This window comes from Hesperophylax consimilis, chromosome 3 (genome assembly GCF_061612785.1).
Source record: "Hesperophylax consimilis isolate HC1 chromosome 3, BYU_Hcon_1.0, whole genome shotgun sequence".
In the NCBI taxonomy this organism is placed as follows: domain Eukaryota; kingdom Metazoa; phylum Arthropoda; class Insecta; order Trichoptera; family Limnephilidae; genus Hesperophylax; species Hesperophylax consimilis.
This window is the reverse complement of record NC_142838.1, coordinates 12,392,073-12,414,026: the sequence shown is the minus strand read 5'-3', so window position 1 is coordinate 12,414,026 and position 21,954 is coordinate 12,392,073. Positions and strand designations below refer to the sequence as shown.

Below are 21,954 nucleotides of genomic sequence, written 5' to 3'. Positions count from 1 at the left end.
GGATCGGTGTGAAAAAGGATGGTGTAAGGCTAGCATTAGTGCTTGCACGTAAACCGCGTGCACGTGTAGATATTATTATTTTTAATGTTTTAGGTATTATTTAGGCATATCGTACGCTCACGTAACGTTATAATCTCCATAGTGGCAAATATTTTTTGCGTGTTTGTACGACAAAGACATCAGGTAATTAATATCGTGGCTATCAGATTCTGATATAAATCTGAACCCCACAAGTTCATCGCATATCACCTCACGTCAATTATAAATCATTCCCTCTCTACAATAATAATTGCATGGTACCAGACATATTATACCAATTACTGAATTTAAAAAATATGTAATGTTTTTAATCTTTTTAATGTGTTGTTTTTACACCGGGCCAAGTGCCACGCTTACTGAGATTAATAGCTACAATTAGATATTATAAAAGATATTTTTTTGTATTATCTTTTTTTTACTACTAAATTATCTTTTTTATTTTCTTAATATGAATTGTCATAGCAATAACACACGTGATGAGCTAATTGCCAAAACAAATTTCCCGGACCGCATAGCTACAATATATTTTATGTTATTATTATTATCATATAATCTTATATCTTTCAAAGTAAAAATAGTTCTGATATATTCCCCCAGATCTGTTAAAATAAACTAATATATTAAAAAGCGATTAAGTAGGTACCTATTTCGTAAACGATAACTTAGTTATTTTCATTCCCTAACTAGCCCCAAGCCTTCTTAGCATAGATTTACTCTTCATGCCTGGCAGGATATTCAAAAAATATCTGCATGAAATGCCTTCCATTAAACATTAGGCTGTAATGATAAAAAAACAAGCAACAAAAAAATGGCTTGGTTGATGATTGAACCTTCCATCCCAGGGACCGGAGTCAACAACGTTACCGCCTTGCCAGATGCCGGTCGTGTAGGACTGACAGTTATTTCGTACATTAAATGCTGTATTTTTTCCGATTTCATAGAAAAGCGTATAATTCCGCGTGTGTATACGTGATTGACATCAAAAGTTGAGAGAATACACTGTCATCGACAACGAGTATATCTGCCGAGTTTCAGCTCGATCAGATATCGGGAAGGGGGTTGATTTCCGCTTCCAATATTTGAATTAATTTATATTTGAATTATTTTTGCATTAATGTTTGAGTTCAGTAAAGATGAGACACGAACTTAAATCATAATTAATTACGTTCTCATATTTGACAGGAATCCCTTAAAATTTTGATTAAAGTGGCATTTTCGATGGCATTAATAATAAAATTGTGTCATTATATCAGACATAACAAACAAAAGTTGAACAATATTTGCCGCGCTGTTGACCCTTCGTACTTTACTACTTAGTAAAATTTAATCAGTCGTCTATTAGAAATAATTGTTTGTTTATTCTGGGAAGGTCCAAAACTCAATGTGATCAGTGCATTCAATTATTGTTGGAATTTGATCGACGCATTAAAATAATACAATAATTGTATTTAGCAATACGACTATGTATAAGTAATAGGTACTTACCCAGTTCTGTTGATTAAAATACATGTAAATACTTAAAGGGAATTATTGGACCAGTAATATCCAGAAAACTGGGTGCACTTTAAAATTTTAAAAAGTATTTATTTCAGTTGATCTTGCCGCGTCTTTTTTTCGGCGTCGCACAGTGGGCTGAAAATCGCCTTTCATAGACATAGAGACTTGAATTTTCAAGGGTATTTTTTTGGCTAGAAATGGATTCTGCTGATCATTACTATGCTATAAATTTCGTATGAAGCAATTGCGTGTACAAATGAAGGAGTTATCATTTTTTAAAGAAAAAATTGTATGGCAATGACATTAAAAATGGGGCTATCTCTGGAATCATAAGGTTGGCCATTATATCCTTACACACAGATATACTACTATTTATTTGTATTTTTTTTGACATACTTCGTATTGTGGCGCAACTTTCGATTTTTTTTTTAAATCCTCAAGTTGAAAAAAAAAACTTTTTTATGTTGATGATTCATTTTAATGCTTAAATGCTTTACATATGAGTATGCTTTGTCTAGTTTACAATATTAACTCCTTTATATGTACACGCAATTGCTTCATACGAAATTTTATAGCATAGTAATGATCAACAGAATCCATTTCTAGCCAAAAAAATACCCTTGAAAATTCAAGTCTCTATGTCTATGAAAGGCGATTTTCAGCCCACTGTGCGTCGTCAACATCTTCTACCTACTATTCAAACCACTTTCTAAAAACTCCTGGCACTAACTAATAAGAACAAACATTGAAATTTTCACTATACTCGGTCCAGTCTAAAGTCTAAAGGGTATACGTCATACGGACATTGCCTTTAATTGTACGAATGTACGAATAATTACAATGTGCACTGTGTAGTCCTCAATCACTTTTTGCTCGTTATATACATTTTACGTTGGTTGGTACAAATCGAGCATTTTCATTGGCACGAGTTACCAAGGTCAACTTTTCCAATGGACACAATTGAAGTTTCCTAGCCATAATAATTATGATTGCCTTTCGATTACATTCCTGTCAATATGTCAATATTATTATCATCAATTAATATTATTGGTTATAAACAATCAAACTTATGATTATTATTTTAATAATGGAAATGGGTAGATAGTGTAGTTACTTCTTTTGTAATTTTTTTAGTACCTACCTAAATAACACTGTTTCAACTCGAGTTTGTTGAATTATGGGTATTATTGCCACTGGTAATAGGGATTGGTTACCAATTAACCCCAAATAAAGATTATCCGCGGTGAAATTCGTGAACTACATTATATAAGATATAACATAAATTTATTACCTTTCGCATATTTTTTAGTAGGGTGACCATCGGTGTCAGAAAGAATCATTCTAAAGTTCGTCTATAATGAATCATTCTTAAAATTGGAAAATGTTAAGGTACCTACTGATATCATAGAATTTTTATCGGTTTATTAACCTAGTAAACTGTGGTTGTCGGCTAAGATAGTGGAAATAATTGTTCAAATAAATAATAATCTCTACAACTTATGTGTAATGTATTACACATGCTTACACATGCATTACACATATCTGACCCATAAATACAGGATGAATTATATTATTTAATGTTATACCCAATCTAATTAATACGTCTAACACTTACTAGTAGTAGATAAATATACCTAAAATTCAAGTTAAAATAAGTATAAAACAATTTTAAAAAGTTAACTTAGTATTTTAATAATAAACGAAATTCCTTTAAAAAATAGTAGACCGTTCTGTCATTACATTTTTTTAATCAATCCGTTATGTTTTAGTACCTACCTACACTGTTTTTGAGTTTTCGTGATTTTCCACAACAAAACGAAAATACAAAAAATAGTATAGATCATAAAATAATTTTTTTTATGATAAATATTAATTATGCAATAAAAAACGCTTTTGATTTTGATCAGACACATAAGAATGTTCCATACAGAAGTTGGAATTAAAACAAAAACTAAAAACTTTCCCGGAAAATCGGAAGAAAGACTTCATGACACTTTGATTCCTGAAATCTGTGTATTTTTCTGTTTCTAGACGAGATTATGATCGACAAGGTGACCCGATCAAAGCTGTCAATTGATAAGGCCGAGCCCTGTTGGTCTCTTAGCATTCAGAATACATACAACCAGGACTTCAGAGAAAACTTGTAGTTTCATTCGAGACTCGTAATTCAAGTACCTACCTAAGTTTCCAGTACCTACACCGTAGTAAGTCACCAAACTTAATGATTTTACCTACATATTCTAATCAACATTATTACATCTCCTTTCGCTTTGATGAGGCGCCTTCAGACTAATTAGTCCACCTTCTCTTATAGCATTTTCTTCTTCCTGTGCTTCCTGGGTTGAGAATTTTGCTCCGTGGTCAACCTAAACACCTCATTTAGGATGTTTTTATGAGGAGCAGCATTCAAACCGCCCGGTTAAATTGAATGGTTACTGCCCCGGGAACCATTTATTGGATAACCAACACCACTACCATAGGTTACCCAAGTGGTTCACTACGTTTAGAGGTAGCAGGGGTACCCGGGTTCATGGGTGAGGTTTGTCTAGGTCTTGGCGGCGGATACGTCTGCCTATCTACTGCGTGGCGGGCCGGATCGTGAGAGGAATTTTGAGGGAGACTCTTTGGCCTCTCCAGCTGAACTCTCTGGACGCATTGCCTCGCAGTAGGATTTATGGATTTACACTTATCTCACTCCTGGACTCATTGACCCTGAAATTCCTACCCACCCTTCATACCTTTTTCCTTCCTAGAACTTCACCTCCTTCCTTTCCTAAAAAACCGATCCAATCCCCAAAGATAGTAAGAATATTCCTCAGGGCCTCCTAATGTTAAAAATAAAATACAGTTATCATATTTCACACATTTCAGGAGATACGTTCTGCAGTTTGGTTCATACTAATATTATTTACAGGCGCAAGTCTGTGATAATACAGATAACTTGAAAGATGGCTCCGGCACCTCCAGTGGACAACTCTCCCCTGGCCGTCAAGTTGATGACAGCAGGAGTTTCAGGATGTGTGGCGGACTTGATCACCTTTCCCCTGGACACCGCTAAAGTTCGACTTCAGGTACTTATGTCACTATTACCTTGAGGCGATAACCAACAACGCACATTTCCCATATAAAAAAGATAAGATAAATTTGAATTAGTCGTAAATGTATGCAGTTCATACCTACTGATATCAACACTTGTTGTTACTACTCGACTTAACCCTTAAATGCATGATTTATTTATTTTTGTGGAAAAAAAAATATTTTGTAGATATTTACATGCATATGCAAGGAAATATAAAGAATTTTATTTTTTTGTAATTTTTTAATGATATTTGATTAATAAAAAATTGTTGCTAGTTTACAACACCATGTATTTAATAAAAATTAATATGAACAATTTACGTATGAAAAAAAAAAAAACCTAAAAAAAAATTCTCAAAACTAATAAGTGTACCGAAAAAATACGAGTTATTACATATAAGTATTGTATTATTGTATCTACTTACCTAAGAAAATCAAAATAATAACAGCAAAACAAAACTGTAATTCTAACCTCCAACCAATTTTCGAGAATCTTCACTTTGTTAAAGAAAAAGTGACATTTGACATTCGCGAAAGAAAAAAAAGGTGATGCCACTCGATAAAATATTATATTACCGTGAACTTGATAATTCTAAAACGGCATGCATTAAGTATACACCAAAGAGTTAAAGGTGGTTTGAACGGTATGTTGCAGTTTTGCAACAGTATGCATTTAAGGGTTAAGAGTTTTTTTTTGGTAAATACGAGAAAACGTGGGTTTTGTTTTAGATGGTACTTAATTGAATATTTCAAATCTCCATAGCTCACGGTAGAAGTGCCTTCGCGAGAAGAAAATAATTGCGTGGACTTCCATCTTCCATACAGAAAAGGCTGTGCAAATTTTACGCAACCTCACCGCTCAAGGTTTTATTAAATTCACACAGTATAATATATTGAATGAGGGCTATAACATATTATGTATTTACAATAATTATTCATTTACCTAAAATGATAATCGAAGGGAGGTATAGTGGAAACGCGATAAAGGAAGCAGAAAAATAGCAATGCACTAAAAAGGCACGAGCCGCCACTGCCAATACTACAATGATTAAAGGGCCAAGCTTAATGCTAAATCACCATTTTGATTAATCTTTATAACGAATTGGTTTACATTGTAAATACCAAAAAAATTGCTTTAGATGAATTGAAGGTTTTCCTATCGTTTCGCTTGAGTAGAATACAAATACAAAATAAATTACTCAGTTAAAAATATAAATGTAAACTACTAAAAATATTTTTTTCAATAGAAATGTATGAACGCGTAAAGGAAACAATTTAAAATTAAATACAGTATTATAGCTAAGATTATCTGTGACAGTTTCAGTTGATTAACTTTTTTGCTTTCTCATAAAATTATTTACAAAATAAATAAAAACCAGTTTTGTGCTTGAAATCGAAGTTTTTAGTTTCCGTTTGTTAAGCGATTTTAATGCCTATTACCTACAATATAAGGAATACCAAGAATATACACATTTTTGGCTTGTAGCTAATAAAAAGTAACATTATGTTTGTTTGTTTGGTAGGTCCAGGGCGAGGGCGTGGGGGTACGGTTGGCAGCGGCCGTGGCGGGCGGCGGGGGCGCAGTTCTGAGCGGGGCGCCACCTCCGCCCCTCTACAAGGGCGTTATCTCCACCGTCTCCACCATCGCCAGGATCGAAGGACCCAAGTAAGTTCAAACACCGAATTATTATATCGATCGTTCCAAGCAAAGAGACAAGAGAGGGAGATGGACCATGAAGATTAGTAGGTATTGAAACTAGTCAATGGCTATGAACCATGATGATTAGTGTAAAACCGCGCCCATAAAAGTGTATACAGCATGGTTCACTATTGCTAATGCTAATCGCAACTACGCAGCACAGCAGCCCACCACCTTTGTTTCTACCTACACAGCTTTAATTGGCTTTAATTAGTCCATACACTGTCACGCTTCCATGCCATATCTCCCGTTGCTTCTATTAGCTATGATTTCAAATCCAAAATTGAGTAAAGTAAGTGACAATTCGCAACTTAACAACAAACAAATGATATGAAAATGTACGGACGTATTTTGAGAGTAAACATTTTTTTTTTAAATTACTCTTAAATGTATTTTTTTGTGAAACCGCACAAGTCCCAACTGCTCCCAATCGTCTAGAGCCAGTGGAGTAGAGTAGAGCCTATGGCATCCCCAATCGGGGTATGTTGTTAGGCTGAAGGTAGTGGGGAAGGAGAGGAGATGGGAAATAGGAAGCTGGGGAAGTACCATTCAGATATTCAGGTCTAGTCACCAAACACGGCCAAAACCATTTCAAGCAATGTTTCAATTCTGAATGGTGTTCTTGTACCAGGGCGATACTAAGAGAATCTTCCACTCTGGAACGTGCCGCAAATACGAGTATATTATTTATTGTTCCAAATGAATAAATTGTGAAATAACACAAATTAATCAAATAAAATTTACTTGGTTTAAACCCGCGACCTCTAGCTTGCTAGACGAGAGCATTACCCTTCGACCACGGAGTCCTTGAATAACGCGGCTTTTATAACAAATAGATTTCGCGTGCATTCATCTATCCACTACAGAAGCAGGCTTAAATTATGAAATTCAGCTCATTATTGCTTCAGTTATTTTTGTTATAAAATTTATTATGTTCGCACTTTGTTGTGTGTATTGTATATTGTAGGGGCTCTAAACTTTGTAGCACCACAACCCACATTATTTAGAAAAATTTGCTATTACTACCGACTTAGCATTAATAAATTTAACATGATCTATCTTACCTACCGCCGGTTTAGGTTAGTTAAACCCTACGTAATAGTTATAAATAAAGTTTTTTTCACTATTCTGACCTTGGCGATGCACTACGTAGTAATGCAAAATCATGTGTTTTTGGTTTGAAAATTTGGTCGCCTAGAAATGGTTCAGATGATTTAATTAAATACTGCGAGTAGAATACATCTTGGCCTTTGAAATAATCGAGTGTTTTTTAGATAAGTCTTTTTATAAGCCCAGAAAAAATTATGTATAATGCCTATGAAAACTGCTTTAAAGTTCAAAATCTCCTACTTACAAACCCATTTTCGGTTATATTTTTATTGTATAATGTGGAAAATTAAGTTATTTATAAAATGATCGGAAAAAAATTAAATATTTATGCCTGAACATTTACAAAATAAAATAAAAGGCACTTTTTGGCCATGTTTTTTTCTTGCATAAATCAAAACAGGCGGATGGTGTTAAGCGGGAATTTAAACCTTATCGCCATCTACGTAAGGGGTGTTATTGATAGCGGCTCGATTTAAAATATTACACGACGTGGTGCATCGCCTTAAGCCCACGCATATCCAATTTCTACCGATTTATAACAAGTTTCTCGTTAACTCTTTAAGTTTTAAAGTTCCAACAAAAAATTATTTAATTTTTTAAGATAATAGCTGTACATTATTTGAAATTCAGTAGATAGAAAAAATCGCAAAGTAAGCTCCGAAAATTATTAAAAACATGTTTTGTTCGGTTATTTAATATGTTATAGGCATGAAAAAATTACAGTGTATCTTTAATTGCAACTAAAGCATTTGTCGAGAGATTTTTGCTCTATTTCAATATTTTCACCATTTTCGCTTAATTTTTATCGTTTTTTTTAATATTGGCGCGCTCCCTCTAACATTCGTATTTACATACCTTCCTTTTAAACCATCTTTGAACACTTTCAACGGGGCACTAATTTCATTAAAAGCATGATTTATGGTTTTTATTTTATTAACTTCTTGAAGTAAACACACAGTTGGATCGTGATACCTTCTTAGTAGTCATCTTTAAACCTCTCCCTGGTCTATTCTATTCAGTAAGCTTTCGACACACGATCGTTATTTTTGCTAAATTATTCAATGACCAAGCTTCAGTGGTTGGGCCTTAGAAGTTCAACCACATACAAATAATATGTTAGGTAGGCATTAGACAGGTATATAATGTAGGAGTATATAGGTGTCTTCGGTGAATAGTAAAAACAAGTCAACAGTTAAATACGTCATCACCAAATTCTTGTTTTTGTTTTAGTGCTAATTTATTTCGGTAAACACGAATCTAACCAAAACACACGTGATTGTGTTTATTATTTGCCCGACAGGTTTATAAAATGTCACTGGAGATTTCTATTGGAATTTTTTTGGTTTATTGATTACTTAAATATTTCGTAATGAATAATTAATCTGGATTAATCTATGGATAAAAGTACATATATGCCTTTACTTGTGAATGATTTCGACCGTGACTTAAAATTTATTCAGAAGGTCTGTAAATAAGTAGGTACCTACTACATATTGCGGCAATGTCTATTTTCAACTAGAATCGATGCCAAGAATCAGGAAAATTTTGGTTTTCTGTTATCTCTTCAACTTAGTAAGTTCTAAATAATGACTAAGTTGTTTGTGTGTGACCCTGACAACTACATTATCGGGCGATAGCTTTGTTCACATTAGAGTTTTCTTGGGAGAGAAAACGCATCTATGTGAAATTTGACATACCTACCAATTTAGTATTACATAGATACTGAAAAAGAGTTTATAAGAAGAGATGTGTAGTGGGACGAAATGGTGACATAATTAATGTGTATTTTTTGTTTGTTTTGATTTGTTATTTATAATATACAATACACACTACCAAGTCTCAAAAAAACATTAATTTATTTGAAAACTTTTATTGATTTTGCGTAAAATTATTATCACAATCGGTGATTTTTTTGTGGAATTAAAATAACTATGGTGATGTCAACGATCTAGTTTATGAGTATTTAACAGTTTGTATGTGTACAAACATGCGTATTTCTACTGATTTGGTAAAAAATAACAAATACATATTATTGAGAAGAAGAAAAAATTGTTTGGGTTGTGACGTTACCTGCACATCATTAACTAGCTGTAACCCCGCAACGCGTTGCTGTTGGGGTGTATCGGCACGTATTGAAATTGAAAAAAAAATGCTACCGGACAGCAAAGTGCCCATAACATTTTTTACTCCAAATGTGCTAAGGAATAGCTAGTTAAAGTTTGTCGGGTTAGTGCCGATACACCCTGTATAATATAGGTACATAAAAACACACGCGTATTCTAATGCAACGTTATAACGTATATGTGAATATATTCAAGTTCTGATGTCATTTAAGTTTTGTGAAGCAACTGGCCATAATGAAATAATAATAGAACTTGAATAGAACCTTCACAGAACTTGCAAATCAACTTTGAAATATGATGAATTGTTCAAATTCCGTGAAACAACCCATCCTTATAATGGGTTGTTATGTGAGTTCTGTGAGCGTTCTATTCAAGTTCTGTGAAGCAACTGGCTCATAGTTACATAATAACAGAACTTGAATAGGACTTTCACAGAGTTTGAAAATAAACATTGAAATTTGACGAATTGTTCAAATTCTGTGAAACAAACCCGTCCTTACATTTTTATTTATATATAACATGAGTAGGGTTGCCATCCGTCCCGATATATCGGGATTGTCACCTTTATTGAGCTATCTGTCCCGACGTCCCGACAAAAGCCTTAAATGTCCCGATTGAAATTACGCAATGCAAATTTTAATTTTCCTTGCGTCCCATAGCCCAGAGACTGTGGAGTCGATTTTACAGTGTCAAGTCAATTATAACATGACTTGTATAGAGTTCTACAATTATGTTAAAAGGTACCCAGAATTGTTGAGAAAAGCGAAATCTTCTGAAAAGTATGGCCAGCCAAGTACTTCTGCTAGTACCAATTAAAGTAACCTATAAAACAAACATATTAACTTACTTATTATAAAATAAAGAAATTGTTTAAGTATTACAAAATTTTTATTTGCTCCATCCTGAAACGTCCCGACGAGACCCTGGCCGAATATGGCAACCCTAAACATGAGTGTTCCTATATCAGGGGTCAGCGAACGGTGAAAACAAAGCAATGTGGTGATAAATATAAAATTTACGATACACCCAAAAAAGTTCTCCGACCCCTGAAGTACGTAGATTATATGCTTTCTAAAATAATTTGGTTAAATTCAGTATAAAATAAAAATTGAATACTAATATCAAATTGTTAAGTAGTAGGTATAATAATTTTTATGAAGTTAATATCAAGTTAGATTTGACCATAATATTCCGATATCTCTCTCAAAAGACAATTTGTTAGGTAGGTACTCAATTGGATATATAAATATGGCGATGATTTAATTGATTGATTTTAAAAATACATTGCCTTGGCAGAATTCCATAATGATAATAATACATGTCAAAGTATTATCTAGGTAAGTAACGTATCATATCATGCCACACCTTTGTTATGTTTGCCAAAAATTCTTCTGAAACACAGCGGTAGATTGGTAGATATTAATTTCCTACCGGAACTACCAGTTGTTATGTGACCTCTAAAAATCTATCTCCGGATCTAATATTGACCGTGTAATGTTATACATCTCTAATTGCAGCTATTAAAAGTTTTAGATGCGCAATATTTTTTAAGTGAATTTTAATAATTTCAGTTGTCAAATAATGGTGCCATTTTGCATACTTGATACAATAATAAGGCACACCTAATTCAGTTTTGCGAATTGAATTGAATTATTATCTTTTGTAATATTATATTAAGACCAAGGAATGTTACACGTTATCTGTATATACTCACATACCTTGTAATTCTTGTAAGTATTAAACAAAGAACTTTGTGTGTTTCTCATAAAGAAAATTAGCTTAAATTACACATTTGAGAAGTGCAGAAACCGTGCACTGTGATTTTTGGCAATGAATACAATAGTCTGATGTTTTATTTTGTATTTAAGAAAGTTCTGCCAAGTTAGTGTCAATTCGTGTGTAATTAAAAAACCAACAAATTGATTTAGCAACTTGTGAACTCAGGTTAAATTAAAAATAACTCAAAATGAGAGTGGTACGTTTTATGGCCACCCCTGAATAGAAATAATAAGTACACGAATGGATAGGTTTTTTTTCTCTATATATTTTACCATCGGTTATTTAACGCTTGCAATATTTATTTTTAAAATTTGATCTACCTACCTATTCCATGTAGGTAGGTGGAATCTATCTATTTTAATAAAATGTTCGTTTGTTCAAAACCCCCTTCAGTACATACTCGCGTTAGTTCAGTATGCAATTTGCAATGTTTTCTCTGTATTTCAATTGCGCTATATACATCTTGTTTCTTGATTTTACGAAAAACCAAATATTGTTTTAGAATCTAGATAAAATTATCATTCCGGTGTATGCATTTAAAAATACATAATTACTTCCAAATAATAAAATTTTAATATCAAACGTGAAAAATGTTAACCATACTTTTACATAATTTTTTTACTCCTATTCTCAGATAAATTGAGTTAACTCGATATTTCGAGAACACATTTGTGTTTTGGGAATTTGTAAGAAAACTGTACCTTCAATTAGATCTAGTTCATATGATTAAAAATACCAAATAATTTTTACGATACTTTTAGAATACTACTTTACACGATATTTTTAGAATACTACGATAACGGCGCGAAATATGAATTATTAATTTTGGCTGTTTTTATATTCTAGTCAAACTAGAAAGGATTATTATTTTTCTTTCTAACGTCAATAAAATTACGAATTTCCGCACGATAGAAAAAAATATAAAACTATATTATAAATTATGGACGCCTGGTCATAGATGACCCTAAAACCTTGGCATAAATTAATGATGATTCTTTGAATAAATACCCCGTTGAAATTTCTGTAATGTATTGTGTTGAACTTTGAAAATAAGACACGAGGCTGTGTCATTTAAATACAAGATGGAAATGTAATTTTCACTTGTTTATATATCTTACAAATACTTATCAGTTTTACGTTTACCCTATTACTAATTAATGTTAGCTATCTTCTTTAAATATATAAATAAAAATGTATAAGGAACGGTTGTTTAATAGAATTTGAACTATTCATCAAAATTAAACTTGATTGTCCCGTTAGACAAACTGCTAAAAAGCAGTTTATCGGGACTTTTTACATTATATTTGTAAAGTGTATAATGTATAGTAAAAAAAATATTAAATTAAATAAATAAAAAAAGTTCTGTGAAGGTTCTATTCGAGTTCTGTCAAATTAATATAACACAAGTTCGTTGTTCAAAGTCTTAAATCTCCGAAAGTTCTTCTTCGATTATTTTGAAATTTTTTACATACCTATATTATATAGATGTCACCTGTGTAAATATATGTTTTTTTTTTAAACAGCGCCATCTATTGGACAATTTTTTTTAACAGCGCCATATTTTGGACTTAAAAGCAACACGCGCTATGTTTTCCTCTATCTGCATAGACAGACTGAGCCATAGAAACGCGTGGCGAGGTACAGCTAGTAAAAAATAAAAATAAATGTTTTTAAGCAGAACATAAGTTACTTTACGGCTTACCCCAAAAGTCAATTGAGGTAAGAGTACCTACGTAATGCTTTACTTTTAAAAACCTATCCAGTGGTGTATCAACTATTACTATGGACCCAATAGTATTGAGGGGTGGGCCAGTCGTTTCCAGGCTCCACACATTTTCGTCCATTTTCGTTTTGTAAAGGTATAAAATATTTTTGTTTGTTATTTTCAGAGCACTCTACAATGGACTCTCAGCGGGTCTGCAACGCCAAATGTGCTTTGCCTCTGTCAGGTTGGGGCTCTACGACACTGTCAAGGCGTTCTACCTACCCTTATTTACTCGTAAGTTCAAAAATAAATTATTTTGTCACAATATTTCGGAGATCAACTATAAGGCGCATGCGCGAGATCGCCGCTTACGCTGGGATACGAATTTTCTTATGCAAATCTATCTATATGTATAGATGTCACCTGTGACAGGTAAAAACATGATTTTTTTTAAAAACAGCGTCATGTTTGACAAACATCTTTATTTTAATAAACAGCACCATCTATTAGACGTAAAAGCTACACGTGCTATTGTTTCTCAATCTGCACAGATAGACTAATCCACAGCAATGCTTGGCGGGGTTCAGCTAGTCATAAATAAATATTATACATAGAGATATTTAGTAGGTACTAATTAAAAGCTACTATGTTTCATGTACCAGCTTCATTAAAACCGGAGTTCACTCCTTTGTTCCGCTCGAATGTTAAATTAATTAATTAGATTCTGCCAAATGCACACATTTTGTGGTTTTCCGAAACAATGTGTTTGTTGCCAATTCCGTAACCTCAAGGCATTAGGAATGCAAGTTGTAGATTCGTGTAATTTTTACGAGGGCATTTGGGAATGTACCCAATCTGTACAGGGCCGGCCCTAAGCCAAACGGCGCCTGGCGCTAGTAAAAACATCAAGGGCACTGTGTTAGGTTATTATCAGCGCTTTGGCTCCTTGGTTCCTTGGCGCCTTCGCAAGTCAGCGCCCGGAGAGGACTGGTCCGCTTGCGGCTGCACAGGACGACCAGTCCTAAATCTGTAATGCAAGGAATGTTATTTTTTTTTACATTAGTTCCCCACAGGAGGCCCTGCTGAAAATAATTCCCCTCGGAACCTATGTCATCTTTGGGGATTCTGCATTGAGGGTCTTTTTAGGAAAGGAAGGATGAGAAGTTCTGGGAAGGAAAAAGGTAAAAGGGACGAACCACTTGTGGTGACCTATGGCAGAGCGGCAGAGGTGTTGTTTATCCAATAAGTGATTCCCGGGGCGGCGGTACCCATAAGCGCCTCTCAAATATATTTATTTATACCCAGTCAAGCATTAACCCTTTCAGACCTGAATTAAAGTTGCCAGTGATAAAAAATAATATTTGATGATTGATATCACCATGTAGAATTATTTGAAAAATTTAGTTGTACCTAGTTTTTATCAATAGTACTTAAGAAATGATTGCGATTTTCGTTTAAAATGGCATTAGGTCTCTAAGATCGTGTTCCAGAGTTTCGGGTAAAATTAATGCAAAAAAAAATACCTACTTAAATTTTAACAATAAACATATAGTGACCTTTAAGATTTAAATACCTAATTCTTTAGAGCTGCACAATTGGAGGCGCCATTGCGTACTAATATTTCGTCGAAACAAGTTCCACTATTAAAACGCCATAAGCGGTGCGCGTAGACTGGATTCGGTAGATTTACTTAGAGCGTTGGAGGTCAATTGGAGATAAAAAAAGTGGAACTTATTTTTTCGCTGCATTTCTCATCTAAACATAATACATCAATGCCTAATTCCGTTAATTGGAAAACTGCCAATTTTCTATTCGCTCTAGGTAGGGAAGGAAAAAATCTGATATCCACATATTTTCAAATACACGCATGATTCGAAACGGTTAAGAAAATAAGTTGTGGACGTAAGTAATTTTACCAAGGCATTAGGAATGCAATTTATTGATTTATGTATTATTAGCAAGACAAAGAATCTGTATATTTATGTAATTTTCAACGTGATAAATGGTTTGTTTAAGGCGGGGGTCGGACTGGAGCTGGGATGGACATCAGCGCCAGAATAGCAGCTGGCATCACCACCGGAGCCTTTGCAGTTCTCCTCGCACAGCCCACAGATGTCGTTAAAGTGCGAATGCAGGCGCAAGCTGGAATGTAAGACATTATTTTTAGTTTTTAACAATGGGACCATCACAGAGCCCTATTTACACTTTCAGAAAGGGGAAATAGTTACAATGGATCTATCAGTGGTGTGCGTCCAAATTCCATCCCTCTGTGTAGGTATTCTGTATTTTCATATTTCATAAAGTCTTTGCAGTAATTTATTTATGTGAAGCACAAGAGTTCCAGCTGCTTCTAACCATCTGGAGCCAGTGAGATGATCTTTGTCATCCCCAATTGGGGTATGTTGTTAGGCTGAAGGCATTGGAGAGGGGAAGGAAATGGGGAAAAGGAAGTCACCAAACATGGCTAGAGCCATTCCAAGCAGTCTTTTACAAGGGTCACTTGTTTCACGGAACTTGAACAATTCATCAAGTTAATATTCAAGTTCAGTGAAAGTTCTATTGAAGTTCTATGAAACAACTGGCCTATAATGGAATAATAACAAAACTTGAAAATTGGTATTAACTTTGAAACTTTATCAATTGTTCAAGTTTTGTGAAACACCTGGCCCTAAGAGTCATTGTTTCTGTCCAATCATTTCATTGTTATAACAACACTTTTTCATTTTAATCCAACAGATATAAGTCAACGATTCAAGCATACAGACACATTGGAAAGAATGATGGCATGAAAGGACTCTGGAGAGGTAAGATCTCATTTTGGTCCTAAAACTGTAGTAAATATTTATTTATAAATACAAGTACCTACATAATATCCAACTTGTTAAAATGCAAGGTTCGTGGATCCATTACAGCCTTTGTTTAATTTATAAATTACAATACCTAATAGGTATGACACATACCTACCTAAGTCATACCACTTTTCTTTGTTTATGTAGAAGGCAAAATTAGATAGGGTATAATGTGAGATTTTCAGAGCCAAAAGTGTTATCGTGATTCATTTTTGTATTTTAATGTTGTGTTCGTCTGCCCTACTGGTGGATAAAGTAAAGCCCTACGAAACGTTGGCTAAAGAAGGAGAAAGCGCAACACGACACAATAACCCGAAAATTAATCATGATATAAAAGTAGATTAATTGCTAATATATGATTTAATTATGCTTTTGTAGAAAAAAATTTTTTTCAACTCTTAACAATATTTCTGCATAGGTACCCATAGTATTTATAAATACGATTCAAAGAATATAAATATGCATATGATATATTACACACATCACTCTTTTTTTTAAATCTTTCAATTTTGTGAACAAATTACAACAATTAAATGATTTAGATTTCAATTTAAAATCTGGATATTTAAATAAAGAACTCTAATAATTTCAACTTGATTTTTTCATTGTATTTTCTTTTTCAGGAACAATCCCCAATATTAGCCGAAATGCGATCATCAATGTGGCTGAAATAGTTTGTTACGATATTGTGAAGAGTACGATTCTCCAAAAAGATCTGATGAAGGATGCGATCCCGTGTCACTTTGTTTCTGCTGTCATAGCAGGTGAGATCATTCTAAAGTTTGAAAAAATCTTATAAATTATTACCTAATTATCAAACATGCTAATATCGATGCGATGTGTGCTAGTTATAACTGTGTGAAATCTCGTTCGATGAACTCAAATTAGCTTTGAATTTAAGTGCCATTTTCAAAATTGTAACTGATTGTTTGAAGAATTCAGACAAACGACAAAATTAAGCTGTATTATAATATTTTTAACAGAAAATTATTTTGGTTGCCATTTTCAAAATTGGAAATGATTTGTCGAGAATTCAGAGTATCTTGTGATTTTTCGCGGGTCTGCGCTAGTTAAATAAAATATTAATAAGCTCAAGTAGTAAAAAAGGTTAAAAGACGAATATTCCGATATATTTTACAACACAACTTAAATAGTAATTTTTTGTCATCATAAAAAATGATATATTATGGTACACAACTTGAAAATTATTACCCATCTAAACATGAAAATGTGCTCATAAAATAAATATAATGGCGGTTTTGTTTTCAGGATTCTGCGCTACAGTGGTAGCATCTCCCGTGGACGTGGTAAAGACTCGGTACATGAACTCCCCCAAGGGTCAGTACAAGGGCGCACTGGAATGTGCCATCAGGATGGGAGTACAAGAGGGTCCATCTGCATTTTACAAAGGGTAAGGTTATTCCGCTTACTCAGCGTATTTATTATTAGTCACTCCAAAGTAAAATGGCACTTTTAACAATGTCATCTACAAAAAAACCATCCCAATACTAATTTTTGGTGTCTTTTGTAGATAACATTGTTTGACTTTAAGCCTAACTTTAAGATATAACCTTTTTTCCGGTTATTTCACAGTACTATATGTATAATACGCCATCGACATGTAACATTTAAAAAGAATACATTATTTTAAAGAAATTCGAAATTGCAGACACACATATTTTTATAAGCCTTGAACATGGATAGCAAAATTATTTTTCACATGTTAAATGAAAATTTATTATTATCATACTTAGGTACCATGTACGTATAGACCGTTTTGCTTAGGACGTCTTGTTTTACAGAATTTGAACAATTCATCAAATTTCAAAGTTAAAATTCAAGTTCTGTGAAAGTTCAATTCAAGTTGTTATTATTCGACCACAGGTATGATGTTTCATAGAACTGAAATAATAACAGAACTTGAATAGAAATTTCACAGAACTTTAAAATTACCTTTGAAATTTGTTGAATTGTCAAAATCTGTGAAACAACTGGCCCTTAGTATCAGCTCACAATGGTTCAATGGTTCAGTAAATATTCTTTCTTCAAAAGTGAACGATCGTCAAATCGTGTGTTTATTAATGAAGTAGGTATTTGAGCACCTATTTATAAATCTTACGATTTCAGAGAAAACTTCAGTTTTGATTTTAGTACAAGAAAATTAGAAACAAACTTTTTGGGAAGAGAAGTCTACTCGCAGTAAACGTCAACTATTAAAGGCTATTAAAAAGGGTCTTAACCCATCGGCATACTTGCTGCCAAGATTGGGGGCTGCACTTCTTTCGCATCGGCATTTTGCCCGCCCCATTAGGGCGACTAAAACTTTTGCCACATACTTAGATAGTTCACAATAAAATTATAATCTATATAAAAGCATAAAACGTCTTTTGTTTGGCGTAATATGGGGTGCAATACTTCACAGTAATAATCCTTCTCAAGTATGCACAGATGATGTCAAATAAAAATTAGTATGCCGATGGGTTAATCGATAAAAACAAAGACTTATGTTTAATCTCGTACTTGTTTGAACTTTAATGTTTTTGGCACAAATTCAAAGACGTTCAAAGTCAAATTCCAATTGAGATAAAGTATTATTGATAACAAGTAGGTGGGTTCATTTACACAAAAAAAAACATTGGACAAAATACTTACATACACGGATGACACAATGTATGTTTGCATATCTTATCCATTTTGGGCTACTCTAATCTCAATTAGTTATTTATTAATATGTGAATACCGCACAAGTCTCCAAGTTTCTGGAACCAGGTGGACTAAGCATCCCAATATGGGTATATTGCAAGGCTGAAAGGAGTGAGGAAGAGATGATGGGGGTTGGGAAATAAATTAATAAATAGGTCAAATCACAATGACATAAAAAATATTCCAGGTCATAAAACCAAATTCAGACAAAGAAATTATATTTATGCCTAGTTATATTGAATTTTTAGCAATTTTGCTGTGTAAAAACCATTTTCAGTTAAAAGAAACTTCTTTACTGCTTGATCTTCATTATAAGCATATTTTACGTCTTTTGCTTTACACATTTTGTAACAAAATTATCGCAAGTAAAAGTATATACAATATTTAAATTGTATAAAAAATAAATATATGTATTTGAAAAAAATTAAATGTGTAGCTATTGTCATCCAAACAACAATATATTTTTTAAATACCTTGTTGCCATATAAACAAAATTGTTTTAAATCCATAAAAGCGCACCAAATTTTTTAAACCAATTTTGCATTTTCTTAACAATTAGGACAAAACAATAAAAATCTAGGGTGGGCATCGACCAAATATCGATGAGGGTGGGCTAATAAACTGGCCATGTACTACATAATATCAAATATGAGTTATGATCAAATAGGATCAAACTTGTAAAAGTGACGTGTAAATATATAAGCCACTGGTAAAAGTAATAAAAATAAAACATTAATAATGGTTTATTTTTTTTTCAGATTTACACCTTCCTTTGTTCGCCTCGTCTCCTGGAACATTTGTATGTGGATAACATACGAACAAATCAAAAAATATGTGTCTTTTAAGTTACAAAAGAATGACGATGAATGATAGAATTTCTTATTAAAATGTTAAATAATTTATGCAAACGAATTTAGTTATTGGATGGTATTGTAATAGCCATTTTAAAACCACAACGTAGATAATAAATATATCGATGGTTGATGACGATAATAAGGGAATTTATTGATCCATGGAATGTGAATGAAAATATTGCAGGTTGGCTAAATTCTAAATAGGTATATATACTTAAATAATTGATGTGACTAACATTCTTCTCGCAGATCACAAAGAAACACTGTAAAAATGTATTTATGCAAGTTTTGATACAAGTGTGGTTAATTGATTTTAGTACAATACACTCAAAATTCAAAGAAAACTTCACCATCAGGTTTTTTTTACTGACTACTTTTATATTAATGTATAAATTATTTTCATGATTCACTGTGTCGTCGGTTTGCTGCAAGCAGTCATCGATTTTGCCCTATGACAAGGGGTACCTTTTAAAAAGTAACTATTTTGTATGTCAATTTGTGAAAATATTTATTTTATATACTTACTTTTATACCTAGTACATACATACAATGTATATATTTATCTATTATTTTATATAAATTTTTTATTATTTAATTAGAATTAACTAGTTGAAGCTTTACGCTCCATTGTGATATTATAAATTTTTATTTTGATATTTCATTATTTTTCACGGCAAAATCCTATTTTATGTAAACCTACCTTTATGAACTTAAAACTGGCAACTTTACACGGTCTGTTCTAATGCTACGTATACATACGCGAGCAGAACTTCCGAGCTGAACCTCAATTTATGGGAAAGGAACGAAGCAGCCGCAAATGGTGCGAAAAGCCGCTTGCAGTTGCATCGTTCCTTTCTCGTAATTCGTGGCTCGGTTACCATAATATATTGAAATAATTGTAATGAGTAATGTTATTCTTGTGGCAAACTGACGATAATATCATAATGTAATAATAATGTTATATTATATAAAATTCTAGCTGAAGTCCCCAGCATTGTCCGATGTTTACAGAATTTTTCGAAATCACATGTAGACAGTAATTTTCCTCTTATTTTGAATGTCAAGTGTGCAAAATTTCATCAAGAAGCATCAAAATTCTGCTTTAAGGGATGGGAAAGGGGGTGGGGATGGTTTTTCAAAATCTCATGGAGAAAATGACTTTCTTTGTTTTGAAAGTCAAGCATCAAATTTTATCAATCTCTGAATAAAACTAGGTTTGTATAAAAAACACCCACACCACCCGCCTTCCACTTTTTTTTATACAGAAAGATAATAATGTCTATGAATAGTTAGTCTTGGTTTTCCTATGGGATACAGCTACTCTTTGTTAGTAAAAATGCATAAGAATTAAAATTATTTTATAAAATAAGTCAATAAATTCAATTTTTTTTATGATAAAAATAGATTATTTTTTAATATTCTTAATATGTTCACAGTTAGTCCTCGAGGTACTTGAAAAGTATCTTAGTAATAACAGGGTGACAACGAATCTTTAATTCACCCACTTGCTTAAGAAGGTAAACCTTCAGCTTAAAACTTTTTTAAATATAGCATTTAGAAATATATTTATGAAGGTATTTTTTTTTATTTAGCATACAATGAGCTAGAAAGAGAAAAAGCTATATTTGCTAACTAAAGTGTGAAAGATTGGTTTAGATCTACTCTCTATCAATATATGAATTATGTTAGGTTAAGCATTGTTTGTTAATTTTATAATAATCTGTGATTCTCCTATTCCATAATATATTTATGTTAATGAGTTGGCGAATGTAAATTATATAACAAATCTAAAATAGGCACAAAACTAACACTTTTTATCAGTTTTCTTTATTTTTATATTTTTTGCAGCTTTATATAATCCCTGAGATTAAAACATAATTCAATTTGGCTGGACCAAGTGAATTTTTATGAAATGAATCGGTTAATAATATTATTAAAAATAAATGATTATTTTATTTGTACTTTTGATTATTTCTTTAGATTGTTGTTTTTACAATGTGGTTACCGCACTAGAGTTCCAGTGGTGCTACGTTGCCCCGAATCTGGGGAACGCTGTAAGGAAGAAAAAAGGAGCGAGTGAAAGGAGATGGGCAAGAGGATGGATGGAAAGTACTTGGCTATTCAGATCTGGTCACTGTCTAAATCAAGGCTAGTGCCATTTCAAGCAACATTTCAATTCTTTCATAAGGACACAGAGTATCTATTGCGTTGGAAACAAATGGACCATTTGTGTACTACATAACATTGCTTTATTGGCAACACTATTACTATGATAAAATGACCTTATATATTTGATCAAAAATAATATTTGTTTATGTTACATCATAACATTATGCTTAAAATAAACATATAAAAAGAAATAATAAGATATCTACTGCTATTGAAATACTGAGTCACCAATATCACATACATGATATTTTATAAATGTTTTATAATATACTATAACTATATTATATATTTTATAAATAATAATAATAAAATTAATATTTTATAATAATAAAGAATATTAATAAGATAT

General features: G+C 32.7%; 1 protein-coding gene across 1 annotated transcript in view; it reads left to right on the top strand.

Moving 5' to 3' along the window:
* The window catches only part of LOC149424965 (dicarboxylate carrier UCP2-like), a 32,574-nt gene extending 11,223 nt beyond the window's left edge, over window positions 1–21,351 (top strand). The window contains exons 2-10 of the mRNA XM_089650876.1: window positions 3,568–3,740; window positions 4,451–4,607; window positions 6,138–6,280; window positions 13,215–13,324; window positions 15,047–15,179; window positions 15,767–15,834; window positions 16,503–16,643; window positions 17,149–17,290; window positions 19,341–21,351. Of these exons, the coding sequence (XP_089507002.1) occupies window positions 4,485–4,607; window positions 6,138–6,280; window positions 13,215–13,324; window positions 15,047–15,179; window positions 15,767–15,834; window positions 16,503–16,643; window positions 17,149–17,290; window positions 19,341–19,452 (972 nt within the window). The 5' untranslated portion in view covers window positions 3,568–3,740; window positions 4,451–4,484 and the 3' untranslated portion in view covers window positions 19,453–21,351. The remainder of the gene's footprint in view (window positions 1–3,567; window positions 3,741–4,450; window positions 4,608–6,137; window positions 6,281–13,214; window positions 13,325–15,046; window positions 15,180–15,766; window positions 15,835–16,502; window positions 16,644–17,148; window positions 17,291–19,340) is intronic.
* The last annotated feature ends 603 nt before the right edge of the window (window positions 21,352–21,954 follow it).